General features: G+C 42.6%; 3 protein-coding genes across 6 annotated transcripts; 2 read left to right on the top strand and 1 right to left on the bottom strand.

The window, feature by feature from the left end:
• Positions 1-5292: 5292 nt before the first annotated feature.
• Positions 5293-10125, bottom strand: LOC311359856 (THAP domain-containing protein 2-like). 2 transcript variants are annotated; one of them, XR_014638306.1, is made up of 6 exons: positions 10001-10125; positions 9622-9817; positions 9305-9421; positions 8845-9033; positions 8679-8757; positions 5293-5388 (listed from the first exon to the last, which is right to left on the bottom strand). XR_014638306.1 is itself a non-coding variant. In XM_084479884.1 (5 exons), exons 1-4 carry the CDS (start codon positions 10078-10080, stop codon positions 8875-8877), a joined length of 552 nt encoding a protein of 183 aa, XP_084336010.1. In that variant the 5' UTR covers positions 10081-10125; the 3' UTR covers positions 8157-8757; positions 8845-8874. The 2 variants fall into 2 exon arrangements, 1 of the variants encoding a protein (XP_084336010.1); XM_084479884.1 differs by lacking the exon at positions 5293-5388 and having other exon boundaries at positions 8157-8757.
• Positions 5878-7973, top strand: LOC311359855 (uncharacterized protein). Its single transcript, XM_084479883.1, has 4 exons — positions 5878-5946; positions 6223-6562; positions 6644-6715; positions 6806-7973. Exons 2-4 carry the CDS (start codon positions 6244-6246, stop codon positions 7084-7086), a joined length of 672 nt encoding a protein of 223 aa, XP_084336009.1. The 5' UTR covers positions 5878-5946; positions 6223-6243; the 3' UTR covers positions 7087-7973.
• Positions 10126-10481: 356 nt separating the features above from the next.
• On the top strand, positions 10482-14338 carry znf740b (zinc finger protein 740b). 3 transcript variants are annotated; one of them, XM_084479156.1, is made up of 7 exons: positions 10482-10551; positions 11984-12148; positions 12298-12522; positions 12845-12979; positions 13070-13196; positions 13468-13586; positions 13961-14338. In XM_084479156.1, exons 2-7 carry the CDS (start codon positions 12098-12100, stop codon positions 14138-14140), a joined length of 837 nt encoding a protein of 278 aa, XP_084335282.1. In that variant the 5' UTR covers positions 10482-10551; positions 11984-12097; the 3' UTR covers positions 14141-14338. The 3 variants fall into 3 exon arrangements, with proteins under 3 accessions (XP_084335282.1, XP_084335283.1, XP_084335284.1); XM_084479157.1 differs by having other exon boundaries at positions 10483-10551; positions 11984-12142; XM_084479158.1 differs by lacking the exon at positions 11984-12148 and having other exon boundaries at positions 10483-10551.
• The last annotated feature ends 1513 nt before the right edge of the window (positions 14339-15851 follow it).

Consider the following 15851-nt stretch of genomic DNA (forward strand, 5'->3'; position numbering starts at 1 on the left):
AGGCAAGGTGTGGGTGGGTATGGGCTGTGGGGTATGGGGTGTGGGGTGTGGGGTGTAGGGTGTGCAGAAGGTCAGGCAGCCACAGCACGAGGAGAACAACAAGTGGAGCATGGATTAGCAATTAGCACCACAGATCTTAGCTTTGCATGAACCAGCTATATTAAGCATTTACCACACTTGGAGATTATGGTCAGGGAAATGCATAATCTATGCCTCTCTAAATTTGGTTGAATTAATGTTTTATCAGCATATGTCAATATTTGCCTAAACACACATATTGTATTTTTAAATATGTATAAAGACATCATATATGTGTATATATATATATATATATACACGTATAGACTTTGGTATACAGAGAATTATCAGACAACTTAAGCGTGAGAACCAGTTCATGTACTTATTCACAATACCCACGAAATACCCCCCGCTACACACACACAGACACATACACACACACACACACACACACACACACACACACACACACACACACACACACACACACACACGCACACACAGGGCCCAGAGTCCAATGTGATTATCAATATGCAGAGACACACAGCCACAAATCAACAAGAACCATCATGGTGGCTATATTTAGAGCATGTAAAACCTGGCCCATGCATGCCATTATCTCTGCCACAGTATCCTTCCAGTTTCACCCAAGGAGTGATCACACCGACCTGGGGAACAGCCCCGCCTTCACCACACACACCCAGACACACAGCTCTCACCTGGTTCCCTTCTCCTACCTCACGCACCTTTTCTTCCACTTATTGAATCAAGTGCCTCTCACTCACACACACACACACACACACACACACATACAAGCCCTATCTCCCCCATCTTATCCTCCATCTCTCTGTCTGCCTCTCTCCCTCTCCCTCTCCCCTCCCACCTCAGTATCTCTCTCCTGCTCTCTCTCTCTGTCTCTCCTACGGTGGGCTGAATGATATTCAGCAGGGCGTTAATCCTTCCTGAATATTAATTACAGCCTCCATTAACTATTAATAAACTCTTCCCAGGTGGGCCGAGCCCGGTGTGAACCCAGAGCCTTATCAAATATTAGGTCTTTAATTGGCCCTTTTCCTCCAATGAATGGCTTTTTAATTAGAGTGCAGTTATCGTCGTCCACCAACCACAGCGCTGGTTTCCCCGATCAGCGCACGCACGCACACACACACTGACATACGCACACACAAACACACACAGATTCACACTCACACTCACACACACAAACACACGTTCACACAGAGATCCTGCGCCAGCTTTGCTGAATTAGGGCATTTTGACGACCTGAGATGGCGAGTCATTGGCTAGCGCATCAATCCCCAGGACATCAGCAGGAGCAGCGCCGCGGTCGGCTTTACAGCGCAGTGTTGTGCTCCCTTCAAACGGAGCACAGAACACACTTCTGCCAGGAATAGAGGGGGACAACTGAGTGGCTGCCATATCTTTGCCATCACCAATCATTGAACATGTACAACACGCACGCACGCACGCACGCACGCACGCACACACACACACACACACACACACATTAAAAGCTAAGCTAAGCTAAGCTATAGACAAGGCAGAAATGAGCGAGGGATGTCACCACCACTTAAAGTCCCAGAGATCAACAACAAATCATGAATCGTTGCATCGTTCCGCGGTGCTTTAATTAGTTCATGTGCTGAAAGGTGTTTAAATAAAGTTAGATGGCAGCCACATACTGCACTACCTAAGGCTACATCCTCCTGTACCAATGTAGAGTGGGTTCAGTCAGAAGTTAAGAAGATGTTTTTAATGAACTGTTTGGTCAAGTGCTGCACAGCTGGCTGCTGATTATCTGCATTAGTCGTACAGCTCTGAAGCAAGGGAATATGTTTCACACCAAAACAACTCTACCGGAAGCAAGATGTACTTTCAAAGTATCATAGCTGCTGTTGCTGTTTCTGAGTCTATATTTGTCTAAAGAGGACAAACATTATAATAAGGATTCCTTAGTTAATGTTTTTGCTGCTCATTTTGTTCCACTTTGTGGGGCCTGTCTGTCAATATTGTTACGTCAACGTGTTCCTTGTCTTATACTTAATAGTGTGTATGTTACAGTTTCCTGGAGGGAAGATAAGCAAACACACATTTATTTATTTATTTTCAGCAGAGATTATTTTAGTTTTTAGTATTTTTTTGTCTTTATACTCCTATATATTTTCTATATACATTATGTGGATTATATTATGTGTCCAAAATAGGAAATATAATTATGATGTATACACATACAATGAAATGTGTGTGTGTGTGTGTGTGTGTGTGTGTGTGTGTGTGTGTGTGTGTGTAAATAGTATCTATACAGCATCATGTACATCATCATCATGTACACCATTGATATCTTTGGATGATGCACAAACAATATTTTTCATTACATACACATGCATATATGCAATACATACATACATTTTCATAATAATCTTTTGCCATAAATTATGGCGAGTTATTGTTTCGTGAGAGCCAGCAAATCAGACTGACTTATGCATGACAACAACTCCCTCTAGAGGCCAACTTCAGCAACAACGGACACAATGGCCTCTGACCAGTTCACCCTCTTTCTCTCTCTCCCAGTACAGCAAATAGTTTGATGACTTCATCCTATGCTAGTGGTTATCAAATCCTGACATCAGATGACACCTAACCCTCGTGTTGATGACATGATGATGATGAGGTTGAGGATGATGATGATGAAGAGGAGGATGATGCCTGGCTGGGATATGGGTATTCTCTGCAGTAACCTACAGCTACTCTACAGTCCTCTCTCTTGGCAACCATGTTGTCCATCTTCCCCTGACCTCGTGCCTTCTCTGCTGCCCCCTCTGTGACTTCACGCTGTATGCCACGACTGCTCCACCACCACACCTTGCATCCATCCCCCACACACCATACTGTCGTGTTTGCATCCTTTTATATGGATCAAATAGAAATCAATCCATAAAAATATTTATTTTTATTTTTAAAATTTATTATCAGGGCATAAAGTTCCACAAAGAAATGTACATAAATTTAACAAATGTACAATGTCACCTTAAATTTCCCGTTGGTCTGGGTAACATCCTCTGATTAACATCATAAACATGTGATGATACATGTGAAAATAGATGAAGAAACTGTCCTCAAAAGTAGACATGTCCTACAGTTAATAACCCTTGGCATTTCCGCTTGATACATTCACAAAACCCCAGCCACACACCACACAGAACCCAGATACACAGTGGAGACACCCTGGAGCAGGCGTGCTCTGCCAGGCTGATAAGCTACAGCCGGTGGCTGACCTCCCTGCCCTCCCCGTTACCAACCAGGTGCATTCACCCTACGGGTCCCCCCCCCCTCTGCTCTGTCTTCCATACGTCTCTCTATCTCTATGCTCTCTCTCTCTCTCTCTCTCTCAATCTGTCTTTCACTCTACTGTACTACTCTACTACTCTTTAACCCCATATAGTCTCTTTTCTCTCCCTCTATATCTCACAACTCACTCGCTGTCGCTCTCTCTCTCTCTCTCTCTCTCTCTCTCTCTCTCTCTCTCTCTCTCTCTCTCTCTCTCTCTCTCTCTCTCTCTCTCTCTCTCTCTCTCTCTCTCTCTCTCTCTCTCTCTCTCTCTCTCTCTCTCTCTCTCTGGGTCCCATTACCACTCCTCAGTTACGTTCTTTCATATATAATGGATGCTAAACAAACGAATGTCAGAGTCACTCAGGCCTTTCAAAGGTGCCTGCCGATGTCCATTCATGCTCAACCAAGAGAGACTGGCGATACAAAACTAAACTAAACCAATATCAATTACATGAAATGATGTGTGTATATATACAGTATATATATATATATATATATATATATATATATATATACTGTATATAATATATAATGATACATTGTCACACACGAAAACACACACATACACACACAAACACCCACTTGTATTCACCCCATTTGGTAGTTTAGGGTGACAAATGCTTGTAAATGTAAATCTTTCCACAGCTGTCAAATCATAGACAAACACTGGCAGAGAAACAGGTGCTCACACACACACACACACACACACACACACACACACACACACACAGTTCAGTTCCAAGATCCAAATTTCCCAAGTGCGTCTAAAGGTATGTGGTTAAAAAGCCTAAACAATAAATAAATCATACACTCCAACACTCCCAGGACCGGCTGGCTCCCCCAGGACCACCGAGACTAGTCTGATGCACTCATTATGTTTGCACACTAATTAACAGATCTTAATAAGATTAAGGCAATCATTCAAATAATAGATGCATGTAAACACGTTAGTTCGATTGAGCGACTTGATTCATTCCTAGAGCATAATGCAAGTCTGGATAGTATGATGCTGAACATAATCGTTATAGGTAATCAGTGTGCCTTACTCAGAGTACAACCTTTATTTGATGGTTCAGTTTTTATTAAAATAAGGTGTACAACATACGTCTCATGGCTCTTCTATTGGTTTTAATGGCAAAGCAATAGCATACATTAAAGACAAAGAAAGGGTGAAATAGATAGAGAGAGGGAAAGAGACAGCCAGAGATTGAGACAGAGAGAGAGAGGGGGGGGAGGGAGAGAGAGAGAGAGAGAGAGAGAGAGAGAGAGAGAGAGAGAGAGAGAGAGAGAGAGAGAGAGAGAGAGACAGAGAGAGAGAGAGAGAGAGAGATAGTTATAGTTATAGTCAGAGACAGAATACACAGTGCCTCAGAGCGTCTACTGTTTGCAGATAAAGACTCAAGAGGCTTTTCCTTTCACTCAAAGCAAATATCCATCCTACAAAAGGCATTGATTTGTAATTTCCCATCAGTGTAAACAGGCCATGTCCGCCATGTTGTGAGAGCAGTCTTTGATAAGGTAACCCTTCCCTGAGGCAAACCACTTGTGTGAATGTTTTGTAGTGTGAATGTAATGTTTGTAATGTGTGTGCATGCCCACATGCACACTCACATGCACACTCTCTCACTCACACACACACACACACACACACACACACACACACACACACACACACACACACACACACACACACACACACACACACACACACACACACACACACACACACACACACACACACACACAGGGAGATCTGCTATTTAGTATGCATGCAATGGCTCTTTTTGAACTCAAACCAAATGATCAAATATTTATTCTGGTGTTTACAGTATAGTTTTCACCAGCCTTGGTTGACATGGGTTAATGTATACAGATGAGCTGTTTAAATGACTCAACGTTGAATTGACTGTCGTGAGGAAGGTTTGTCTCCGGTTTAGGATGTGTAGCATCTCGCTCACCGCAGAACCAGGAACAGCATTCAATGTTGTTGAAGGGTTAGATATCATCTCATCAATGAATGTTCTGGAAACATAAATATTATTTTATCTTATTTCTTGGTAGACATTGCATAACAACACAAAAAAAATATCATAGGCCTAGTGCCTCTAGGCTTGAATTGGTAATATAACTTTGTAATAACAGAGAATCAAATAGCAGAAAAAACGAACATTGCCATACGTAACACGATTATGCTTTCAATTATATTTACATATGCTAAAATTTTGTCCTCTTTAATTAAATCTTATCCTTCATTACTTAAGTATTTATATTGCACATGTAAAGTTATTTGCATTATTAATTGTTAAAGAGCAAATTTGTTTTCTTTGCTTCAGACATATTTATTAGTGGAAACATTTTCGTCGCTTAATATCTAGTCTTTTAACAATCGGGTTTTTTTTATATATAAATAATGCCACAAGGTGTCACAGTTGCACAATGTGGAACTCAACTATTAACCAATTTCTCCACTATATGGCAGTAGACGTCTCAGTGTCTGCCGCGAAGAAGAGCATACCCCGCCCTGGTTCGAAACTGAAACTTCAAGAGGATACGTTATTTCCCCCTGGATCAACAACATTGGTAAAAGCAGCGCTCAAAAAAATCCTGTATTAAAACGCAACTCAACTTAATTTGAATGAAGATGAGGCACATAGTTAGTCTCCACTTGCTTTTACGAATGAATAATGAATAACGAATGCTACGTGCTTTAAGTGGCCACCCATTTTAGAGCGCATCTTATCATAAGATGGTCATAAGATTCTTATGACCATGTTGTTCTGCCCTCTCATTTATTTGAGTAAATGTGTTTTAAATTGCTACCAACAAGGTAAAACATTTTACGTTCCTACATTTCAGATGCCAGTGTAACAATCAGGCATGGATAAAGAATCAGAAACAAACCATCAGCTGCTGAGGTCCTTGAAACCAAAGTTGATTGACATCTTGAGTGCTGATCCTGAATTAGTTCTGCAGCATGCATTCTCTCGCAAGCTTGTGACAAAAAATGGGTACGAGAGGGTCAGAGCCCAGCAGATTTCAACGGAGAAGGTGACCACTCTACTGGATCTTGTATACGATGGAGGGCCTAAGGCCTCTCACGGACTGCTGCAACTGCTGAAGGAAGATACCTTTCAAGAGAGCTTCCCAAGTCTGTCCATCCTGGTGAACCCAGACATGGACCTCAATCTATCTACAGGTACAAATGTTTATATGTGTTGTTCCATGTATGTTGTCATACATATGTACTGTTGTTGAGTGTAATCTATTTATGTTATAGAAGGAGCATCTAAGAGGACCGCTGAAGATTCAGCAGAACAGTCAAGATCTACAAATCAACCACGCACGAGTGGTGGGTGATTGCACTCATGTTCATGTCCTGTCAATATTAATACCCATATTTCCCACTGACCACTGTCTTCTTCCCCGTTTTCATGCACAGGCTCTGAAATAGTGACACAGAAACAGCTGATGAAGGTGGCTGGTGCAATGTCACGTAACTGGAAGGAGGTTGGAATACTGGTGCTGGAAATCAGCAGTGAGAAATTGGATGAGATTGAAGCAGAAAATAAGACCCAAAAGATGCGAGCATTTTGCATGTTGAAAAGTTGGCGTTCTCGTAAAAACAAAGATGCCTCAGCAGCCAAGCTGCATTCCCTCCTCAGCCATGAGGATTTGGACCTTAACCCTGAGATGTTAGATTCTCTACTGGAGAGCAGCTAAGTCCAGCACTATGCCTGTCATTATGTTTACATGCACACCTTACTACCATTATGTCTTAATCATCAGATTTGTAGATTATCATCACGTGCTCTCAAAATGTTTAATTCCCTCATTTGATCCAACATAAAAGATGCCTCCTCGTGAACGTTAAATACATCTTTGAAATGTATGGCAAAAACAAAGCACAACTCTTATTAGTAATTGTATACAACGCAATATTCTATACTACTTTCAATTAGAATTTTTATTTTCATACAAAGCCTATATTTTGTATTGTTGTGTCATTTATCTTATGCTTGTTGTTGATGCATAATGGTCCATGCAAATGGTAACATTGATATTTTGGGGTGAGCTTTAAGGAGCTGAAGAAAAATATATATTTTCTATTCGGTTTTCTACAAGCGTAACTGCTTTCGACATCATGAAATAAGAAAGCATACACTTGTGGATGGCCAAAACTTACTTTACAAATTAACTAATTATTAAAAAAAAGTGCTCTAGGTCCGATTTTGGGGCTATGGTTTCAGTAAACAAAAAGGTGAAATGCCATCCATCAGCTGTAAGTGATGGAAGTGCTCTGAAATATCTGTTTGGGTTACCCGCTTCCAGCTCCATTCCGACCAATCAGGACAACTCTTCCTTGATTGATTCAGGGAATCCATCATGCTTATCAATCACAGGTGTGTAATTGCAACACTGCAGTTCTATTTATAATTCTGACCTTGTAAACACAGAACTTTGTTCATTATTTTCTTTTCATAAACTGATATGCATATTTTTTTATTCTTTCAATAAAGTATGCCTGAAAAGGTCCTGGACATGAACAAGAGATATTTATGAATGCTACAGCTGGGAATGGTGGAAGCATGTCAGAAGTCCCCATTTATTATTTCGGAGTCATCCAGCATATTGAACTGAATCATATCTCACCTCTATTGCCCAGTTATTATACATTTACCATTACGTTTAGGTAAATTGCCAAATCAACTTTAAAGCTGTACATCACTGAACACTGTCTGCCAGTTCATGACTAGACAAATTCTACTAAAAATGAAAGAAAAAAATTGACACCAACAGAGTGTCTATAAAAAAAATCACGTAATAATAAAATAAAATAAATATGTACTTTAATGTCCCAAAGGAAATATGTTTTGGACACAGCATCTACTGTATTGGACCTTCCATTCCTCACAAGAAGATCAATTCCAAAAGTTACTCTTTGTAATGAAAATTACCAATAAACCCGTTTCATCTCATGAAGCAATGGTTCCTCAATATTGTCCCAAAGATTGAATATCCTTCAAATGTTTGTCAGACCAAAGCCCGACCTATTTACGGACCAATGGATAAACTGCACTGATGGGCTGCTGATGCAGAACCGCCCCCCCCCATCTATTCGACCACACATTGACTGCATCTTAATTCACCTTCTAGACGTTAAACCCCGTCATACCCCTCACTCCTCCGAAGGGAGGGAGCATTGGCCGCATGAGGTCTTCATATTGATGGAGCGTTACGATGTCTGCCTGATGAGATTACACTGAGACGCGCTAGGGTCCTCCAGGTGTGTATTGTACATGTAGGTGCTGTACCATCGCCAGTCTGCCGTTTCCTGAAGAACCCTGAGGACTGATCTCACCAGACGACAGACAGACCAAGATGCCATTCAACCTGAAATGTACAGATGAAGAAATATGTAGTGATGTGAACAAATGATCACAATGTTAGACAGTTGTGTATGCAACGTTTAAGTCTTACCCGATGCCATGATGGAGTCAAAGGGGCCCTCTACTCGATCTGGCTTGAAATCAGCGACTTCACGGTGAGTTTCAACCTTCTCTCGCGATCCTTCGCATTTCTAAGCTGCTTTTCCAGTTCATCTATCCTCTTTTGAGCCTTGATGACTTTGGATTTTACTTGAATGCGGTCAAGTGCATAGTGATGATCCTGTAAAATAGCACATTTTACAATACCTTTCCCTTCTTGTCGACGTGATTCTGCAACACAATGCTCAGTGTTTCCCACACATAGGCCAATGTGTGGCGCTGCGCCACAGATTGAACAACGAGCGCAACAAATTGATTCCGCTTTTCTTATTTATTTTTACTTGATTTTATTTTTACCAGCCCGTAATCGCGCCCCCCCGTCAACAAATCCTCCACACATTGCTACCTGGTCTGTGGGAAACACTGATGCTGTTATATATTGCAATATTTACCGGGATACACTTTACAGCGGTTGATGTAGTGGTGCGTGTAGAAGCCACTACTGGAACAACAACACTCTCTTCAGCAGCTTTCATGGAGGTCCTGGTCAGTCTGGCTTTATGAGGCACCTTAGATTAATAAAAAAGGAGAATGAACAAATACGCAAAACATTTTCAAATAAACAAGACATAGCCAACAAGTCCCACGTCAGGTCATTTCCCATTCCAGGTTTATTCTGAAAATAGACTATGGCTCCTTGATGCAGCCTAAATGGTGCATCTTTTCAGAAAGACAACGCAGCAGCTTTAAGTATAAAACACATACACACTTTTTTCAGATGTTCTGGGGTGGATGTAAATACCGAAGGACTGACACAATCCTTCAAGCGAATAGTTTGTCCAGTTCGGTCAAAATCGTCTGTAGTGAAGTGGCTGCTGCAGAGTACTGTTGTGTCGTTAGGCTGGAAGTCCTTCCGCCTCATGCTTTTAGCCCAGGCCTTTCTTCTGACTGGATCCTTGGGAAACCTGTGATAAATATATGCATGCATCCATTACGGCTGAATGAGTAGTACAATTTGTGACTGTGTTTAATTGTCAGGTAAGTTTGCACAAAAGGCCTTCTATGAATTGATTCAGATGTATTGGTGCAGTAGTAGGATGTAAAAACATTTTTCTTTTTTAAGTACACAAACCAAAATGCCCACTTACTTGTGAAAGGTTATACCACGACCCTTACTTGTGTCATTCCTGCGGGTGGAGCACCCAAATGCTGCACATGTTTGTGGCATTTTATTATTTTGTTTACCAACTTTAAGTTCCAAACAGGCACCTAAGCAGCAGACGATTACCGCCTCAAGATGGCGACCACGCAAGCGTATCAGTTACTGATTTTACGCTTTCTCTTGTATTGGTCGCCAACCTCGATACAATAACGGCATTGCTAAATGTAACGATGGATTTGGAAATGTAGCAAGTGATGTTATTCATCCCAACCTGTTGTTCCTCTTAAATACAGGCCTGTCAGCGCAATTAAGTGGACGTCTTCTTGACGCTCCACGGGACCGAGGGACGCTTATTACCTCACAACAATGGCCGCCGAAATGAGTCACTCTGGCTACGTCACATGACCACGAACCCGACCAATCGTGTCTTCCCTGCGGGAGCACTTCCGGTAGCGTTTCCTGTCAGTGTTTGTAAACTGAGGAAAAATTGGAAGTGCGACAAGATAAATTGATCTCAGAAACTCTTAAGATCCAAAGGTAAGCGGGATTTACTTGCGGTGTTGTGTACACGATCCATTTTGCATCTCATTGTGGTCCGAGTTTGGTTCAATTCTAGCCCGTATCCGTCCTGAGAGTACTGTTATTCGTAGTCGGCGCTCAAACTGCACGCCCTGCCTCGCTGTTGTGTTGTCTGGCGGGGGCTGGGGGGATGGGGGGCTGCGGGGGGTTGGGGGTTCGCAGGCTCAGAGTTGTGGCACAGCTTTAGCTTAGCAGGCTAGCTAGCCTTTTCAATCTTGGTCAACATTTTCCCCCCAGTATTAACCCTCATCGTGTGCCGTGGGTCACTTTGCTCGGCGTGGAAGTCGAACATATAAACGCGTCCCGATCGTTTTCTGCTGATGGTTGATGACTCGCCTGGTCGCTGTGTTAATGCTGAATTACGGCGGCATAAAAGAGATATATCGTGGTTGAAAATTATGAACGCGTTTGACCCTCCTGGTCGCATGTTGAATGCACCACGTCCTTAAGATTCATTAACTAGAAACGGAGTAGAGAACCGTAAGGTGAACGTTACCAATAACATTGTACAACTCCAACACTGGGAAGCCAGACACATTTCACCTCCCATTTCACAACTGTTTGAAAATTGTTTCAAACATTTGTAGCTTGAACGATTCGTTTAAGCATCACACAACTATGGGGCCCACAAAGTATCCTACTGTAAACCTAGAAATGATCGACCCATTGAAAACATAGCGCCATGCGCGTTAAAGGTAAATAGCCCACAGCTCGCATCCCCATGCCCTAATTTCTGCGTGTTACAATTGGGAAGGCGAACAGGGTTAAATAGACAAATCAAGGCTGATTACATTATTAAACAATAAACTTATATTTGAAGCCAAGTTTGATGCGTAAATACATTTATTAAATAGTTTGTCTTGCAATTGGCATTGCTTTGTTGAAAAATACAATACATATACGCAAGGTCTCTTCGAAACCCCATCGGATTTAAATGTGATTTGAGGTAAGTTATTTGAGGTATTGCCTAAAATATGAAGTGTCTTGGGCTGAAGTTATTTATGCTTCACTTCAAAACACAAAAACACTTTCTCTAAGTGTTTTGGCGTGTTATTCTTTATACTGGGCTAGTGTGATTGCTTGTCTCAGGAGTTGAGTGTGTTCAGAAGCACATTGCTTTGTATCATCTGTATGTCTGCTCTCAACATCGGTTTTCATTTTTATGTTGTGATTTATTTTCCCGTCCTTCTTGTGAGACACTTGGCATGCACCAAACCATTGGGGCCCTGTTAACGCCTGTCAAAACCCTATCCTAAATGAGTCTTAATTCTGCTCATATCCAAATCAGTCTATTGGTTGAATCTTAATTGATTGGCCTGGCATTCCAGGTCCTGATTTGACCAGACGTGTAAATTCATAGCCTTCCTGTTTGTCGTACCTCTACTTGCAGGCTTGTGCCCCTGATGATTTTGGTGGGTGCGGTGTCTTCCGTCTCCCCTCACCCTGAGTGACGTCCTCTCTGTCCCCCTATCCCCTACTCCCCACACACATTCAAACTGCCAAGATGACACACCATTCCAATACTTCCGTTCGAGATCATATGAAATGGGTCAGTGTAAGAAAGCCTCATAAAAGCACATTGTTTTTGTCTGTGTTTCTACACCTGTGACGTCTGCATATTCACACATTCCCCTAGCCTACCGTGTTCATGGGGATTCTGCTCTCTGTTATGATAACCTAGTCCTCACTTGTTTGCGCTGCTAGGCTGGACTTCTGGGCTGTGAGGCAGTGCTGTCCAGCATGGCACTGATGCAGGCCAACGGCATTCCAGGTCAGAAGAAGATGATGTCATCGCTAGGCCAGGGCCAGCGGGACAACCCTGAGAGTCACCATTCCCATCACAGCCACGGGCATCAGCCTCACCACCACGGCCACCAGCTACATCACGGCCACATGGGCCATCCCTCCAATGGAAGCTGCCCGCCACTGGTGAGAGAAACTGCAAAGAACAGTCAGTTGGTCAGTGGACAGGCTGTCTCATTGTTAAACATTCATACGCAAAGCTGGCCTCTAGACATTATAATATTTTGCATTACTGAACAACATAAACATATTCTGGATTAATCCCAAGGAAAAATAGGCGTGTGTGTACATAAATATATAGCTATAGCTCTCATTTACGAAGAAGTAAAGGCCATATTAATTAACATGAGTGTGAATATCTAAAACAACCGAAAAAACAACAGCCTCATTTCAAATTCACTGTTCATGATCATAAATCAAATCCATATTGTCTTTTGTTTCCTCAAAGTTGATCAGAAAGGATGGTGATTATCACGCATCAAGAATGATGGATGAAAAGAGCATCCAGGCAAACCAGAATATGCAGCCCAAGAAAAAGCATAAAAAATCAGGGATCCCCAACAAAATGAAGGAGAAGATGGAGGTAAGGACCCCTACGCTGACTGACTTTAGGGCTTTAATCGGTGTGCTGACGTCGGGTCAGATCAGTAATGAACGTGTGGTCCTTTGGTAGCCCATCATGCCGCCAATGGTCATGGAGGACGACTCGCTGAAGGTGCAGAAGAACTTCATCTGTGACCACTGCTACGGGGCGTACCGGAGCAGCTACCACCTCAAGAGGCACATGCTCACACACACAGGTGAGTCCCTCTGAGCTCAAATGTACTTTATGGATCAAAGACGGGAAATTTACACTGGCAATGGGAATATATACATTTTTATAGTTAAAAGTGTAAATGTAATGCATAATAGCTATACACAATGAATACGATCAATTTAAATTATGTGAAAAAGAAATCACTTAAGGTAGAAAAGTAAGTAAAAGAGTTTGAGAAAGCCAAAGTCCCGATTGCTAAAGTAGCTGTTTGAATTCACAAAAGAAACCCTTTCTCTTTTCCTTTCTGTTCCCAGGGGAGAAGCCGTATGCATGCGACTCGTGTGAGATGCGGTTCATCCAGCGCTACCACCTGGACAGACATAAGCGTGTTCACAGCGGAGAGAAACCATACCAGTGTGACCGGTGCCATCAGGTGAGAGGGTCGGCTCGTCATGCCGCTGCACACAGAAGAAAACCAGACGTGCACACACATACACAACATTGTAGTCCGTGGCTCACCACATCACGTCAAATTATTGATTTAAAATCATCTTGACTACAGCCAATTATGACGATACAGTAAAATGTCACAAACTCATGAGGCAAGACATGAAACAGCAGAAGTGTAATTTATGGCGCCCAGATTCTGGTTAGGTCTCCGCTGACCATCTCTTCAAGGGCAAGCATAACGATTCAGACGTAACTACACGTAACTGGTTAACCCTAAACACTATTTTTAAACCCTGCGATGGATTGTATGGCTGACGGCGGCCCCTCTTGTCTCTCCGTCTGTCCGTCTGTGTCCAGAACTTCTCACGGACAGACCGGCTCCTACGGCACCGGCGCCTGTGCACGGCGGGCGGCGTCAGCAAGGAGGAGATCCAGGCGTGCTGTGACAGCCGAGCGTCCGCCTATCCCCAGGACCCTCCCAGCCACACGGCCACCTGGAGCCCCCTACAGCCCTCCAACAACCGCCTGACTGTCTGATCCCTGCCCCCCCCCAGCTGAAGGGAGGAGGGGAAGGGAGAGGATGGAGAGACCAGCCCTGTGGATGGTAGTGTAGCGGTCCACTGCTCAGCAACACCAGACCATGGAGCTAGGTGGTGCTACAGTCTCACGCTGGTTTGGCCCACAGCGACCGAACCGGCCCTGGATTGCTCTCACCAGCTAAGCGCTGGGTGTACATTGTTCTCAACTTGTCTTTTTTTATTTTTTATTTTTGTGGTGGGCGGGGGGTGGGGTGGGGGGGGGGAGGGGCGGGGAATACCTACTCTCATGGTATATGACTAATACAGGGTCAGTCGGTCTTGGTTAACGTCACTATGGCAATAATCAAACAACGCACACAGAGTAAGGCCTGTGCCAGGATGCAAGGGAAGACTATATTTTACTACATGTGCTGTGGACAAGATCTTTTTTTTTTTCTTCCTTTTAGTTCCATTTTATCTTTTTGTTCCTGTTTTAGTGGTACCACCACCAGGTAGATCCTATCAGACACACTACTGAACTCGGTGCATCGCCACATGTGCCAGACACCCGAGACAAGACTTTGTTTATAAAAGGTGGTGTTGGACAGTCTTTTCCTCCTGCTAATTGTGATTCATTTACCTCCCTGATAGTTAGAGCTGCTTGGATGAATTGTGTCCTTAACTGTACTGCCTTTGGGCAGTAGTAATCATATCTAACCAGTAGATGTACTTCTTTCCTCTTGCAACAAAAAGGGTTAACTTTTCAGTTTCTGCAAGAGGGGGGTTTGTGTTCTAGGATCAAGCTGGCTATCTTACATCCAGTTTGAATATAAACCTAAGTTAAATCAATCTTTCATTACGGATACAAGTCTTGTATTCAACTCACTATAACTTCACTCTTACTATGCAGGCTTGCCTTTGACCTAGCAGAGAAAATGCTATTAAAATGAACAATTACCAGTGTAACCCCATCGGAGCTCCAAAAAAAAGTCACAGTTTACTAGACGATAATATTAATATTCGTTCATAATATTGTTTTTCCATATTAACCATTTGGCCTTAATTGGACTTGGTTAACCAACTTTGGCATAATATTAATATTCTCACATTTCTCGCCAGCATTTTCTGTACCGACGACGAATGATATAACTGTTACGGAGCACAGTTCACAAGAAAACTTCTGGTTGGAGTTTTGGTAAACTATTTACTGAGACAAGTACGATTATCTACATCTAGGGATGTCCCAGCAAAAGTCCTAACGTGTATATGATTCTGTTTTTGTTCAGCAAGGAGGACTTGTGTAATAACATTGAAACCCCCCTAGAATCATCTCATCGATACGTCTTCCCTGTTTGAATCGTTTCATTGCTATGATGTGCTGTCAGAGGACCAGGCCCTCCCTGTTTCAACACAAAAAGCTGGGTCAACATGTTAGTGATTTATCTGAGATACAGAGAACTTGATTACCCGTAGCAGGGCCTCTTGAATGGTACCCGACTTGTCTAGATGTTTTCAAACACAAATATTATAGACAGATGGAAAATATATTTTCATTGAGATAGACCGGCCATCCAAATCTCTGGGTTTTTATTGTATTGTAATTTTTTTCCCACACATGATTTATTTAAAGAAACTTCCAATATCCTTGTGTGTCTTATCTGTTTGGACTGTGAGCCAAAAGGTTTATAGACTGGCGTGTTCTGTGGTGTACTGCAGCCTCTGGCCTCTTC

Source organism: Micromesistius poutassou (assembly GCF_964030765.1).
Source record: "Micromesistius poutassou genome assembly, chromosome: 15".
Classification (NCBI taxonomy): domain Eukaryota; kingdom Metazoa; phylum Chordata; class Actinopteri; order Gadiformes; family Gadidae; genus Micromesistius; species Micromesistius poutassou.

Bases quoted from the DNA above. Each gene is read 5' to 3' on its own strand.
- LOC311359855 (XM_084479883.1), top strand. From the start codon at position 6,244: ATGGATAAAGAATCAGAAACAAACCATCAGCTGCTGAGGTCCTTGAAA. The intron at 6,563-6,643 runs GTACAAATGTTT...TTTATGTTATAG, and splicing joins GGACCTCAATCTATCTACAG to AAGGAGCATCTAAGAGGACC. The intron at 6,716-6,805 runs GTGGGTGATTGC...TTTCATGCACAG, and splicing joins AAATCAACCACGCACGAGTG to GCTCTGAAATAGTGACACAG.
- LOC311359856 (XM_084479884.1), bottom strand. From the start codon at position 10,080: ATGCCACAAACATGTGCAGCATTTGGGTGCTCCACCCGCAGGAATGAC. The intron at 9,818-10,000 runs GTAAGTGGGCAT...TATTTATCACAG, and splicing joins CGTGGTATAACCTTTCACAA to GTTTCCCAAGGATCCAGTCA. The intron at 9,422-9,621 runs GTGTGTATGTGT...TATTAATCTAAG, and splicing joins CCCCAGAACATCTGAAAAAA to GTGCCTCATAAAGCCAGACT.
- znf740b (XM_084479156.1), top strand. From the start codon at position 12,098: ATGACACACCATTCCAATACTTCCGTTCGAGATCATATGAAATGGGTC. The intron at 12,523-12,844 runs GTGAGAGAAACT...GTTTCCTCAAAG, and splicing joins ATGGAAGCTGCCCGCCACTG to TTGATCAGAAAGGATGGTGA. The intron at 13,197-13,467 runs GTGAGTCCCTCT...TTCTGTTCCCAG, and splicing joins GCACATGCTCACACACACAG to GGGAGAAGCCGTATGCATGC.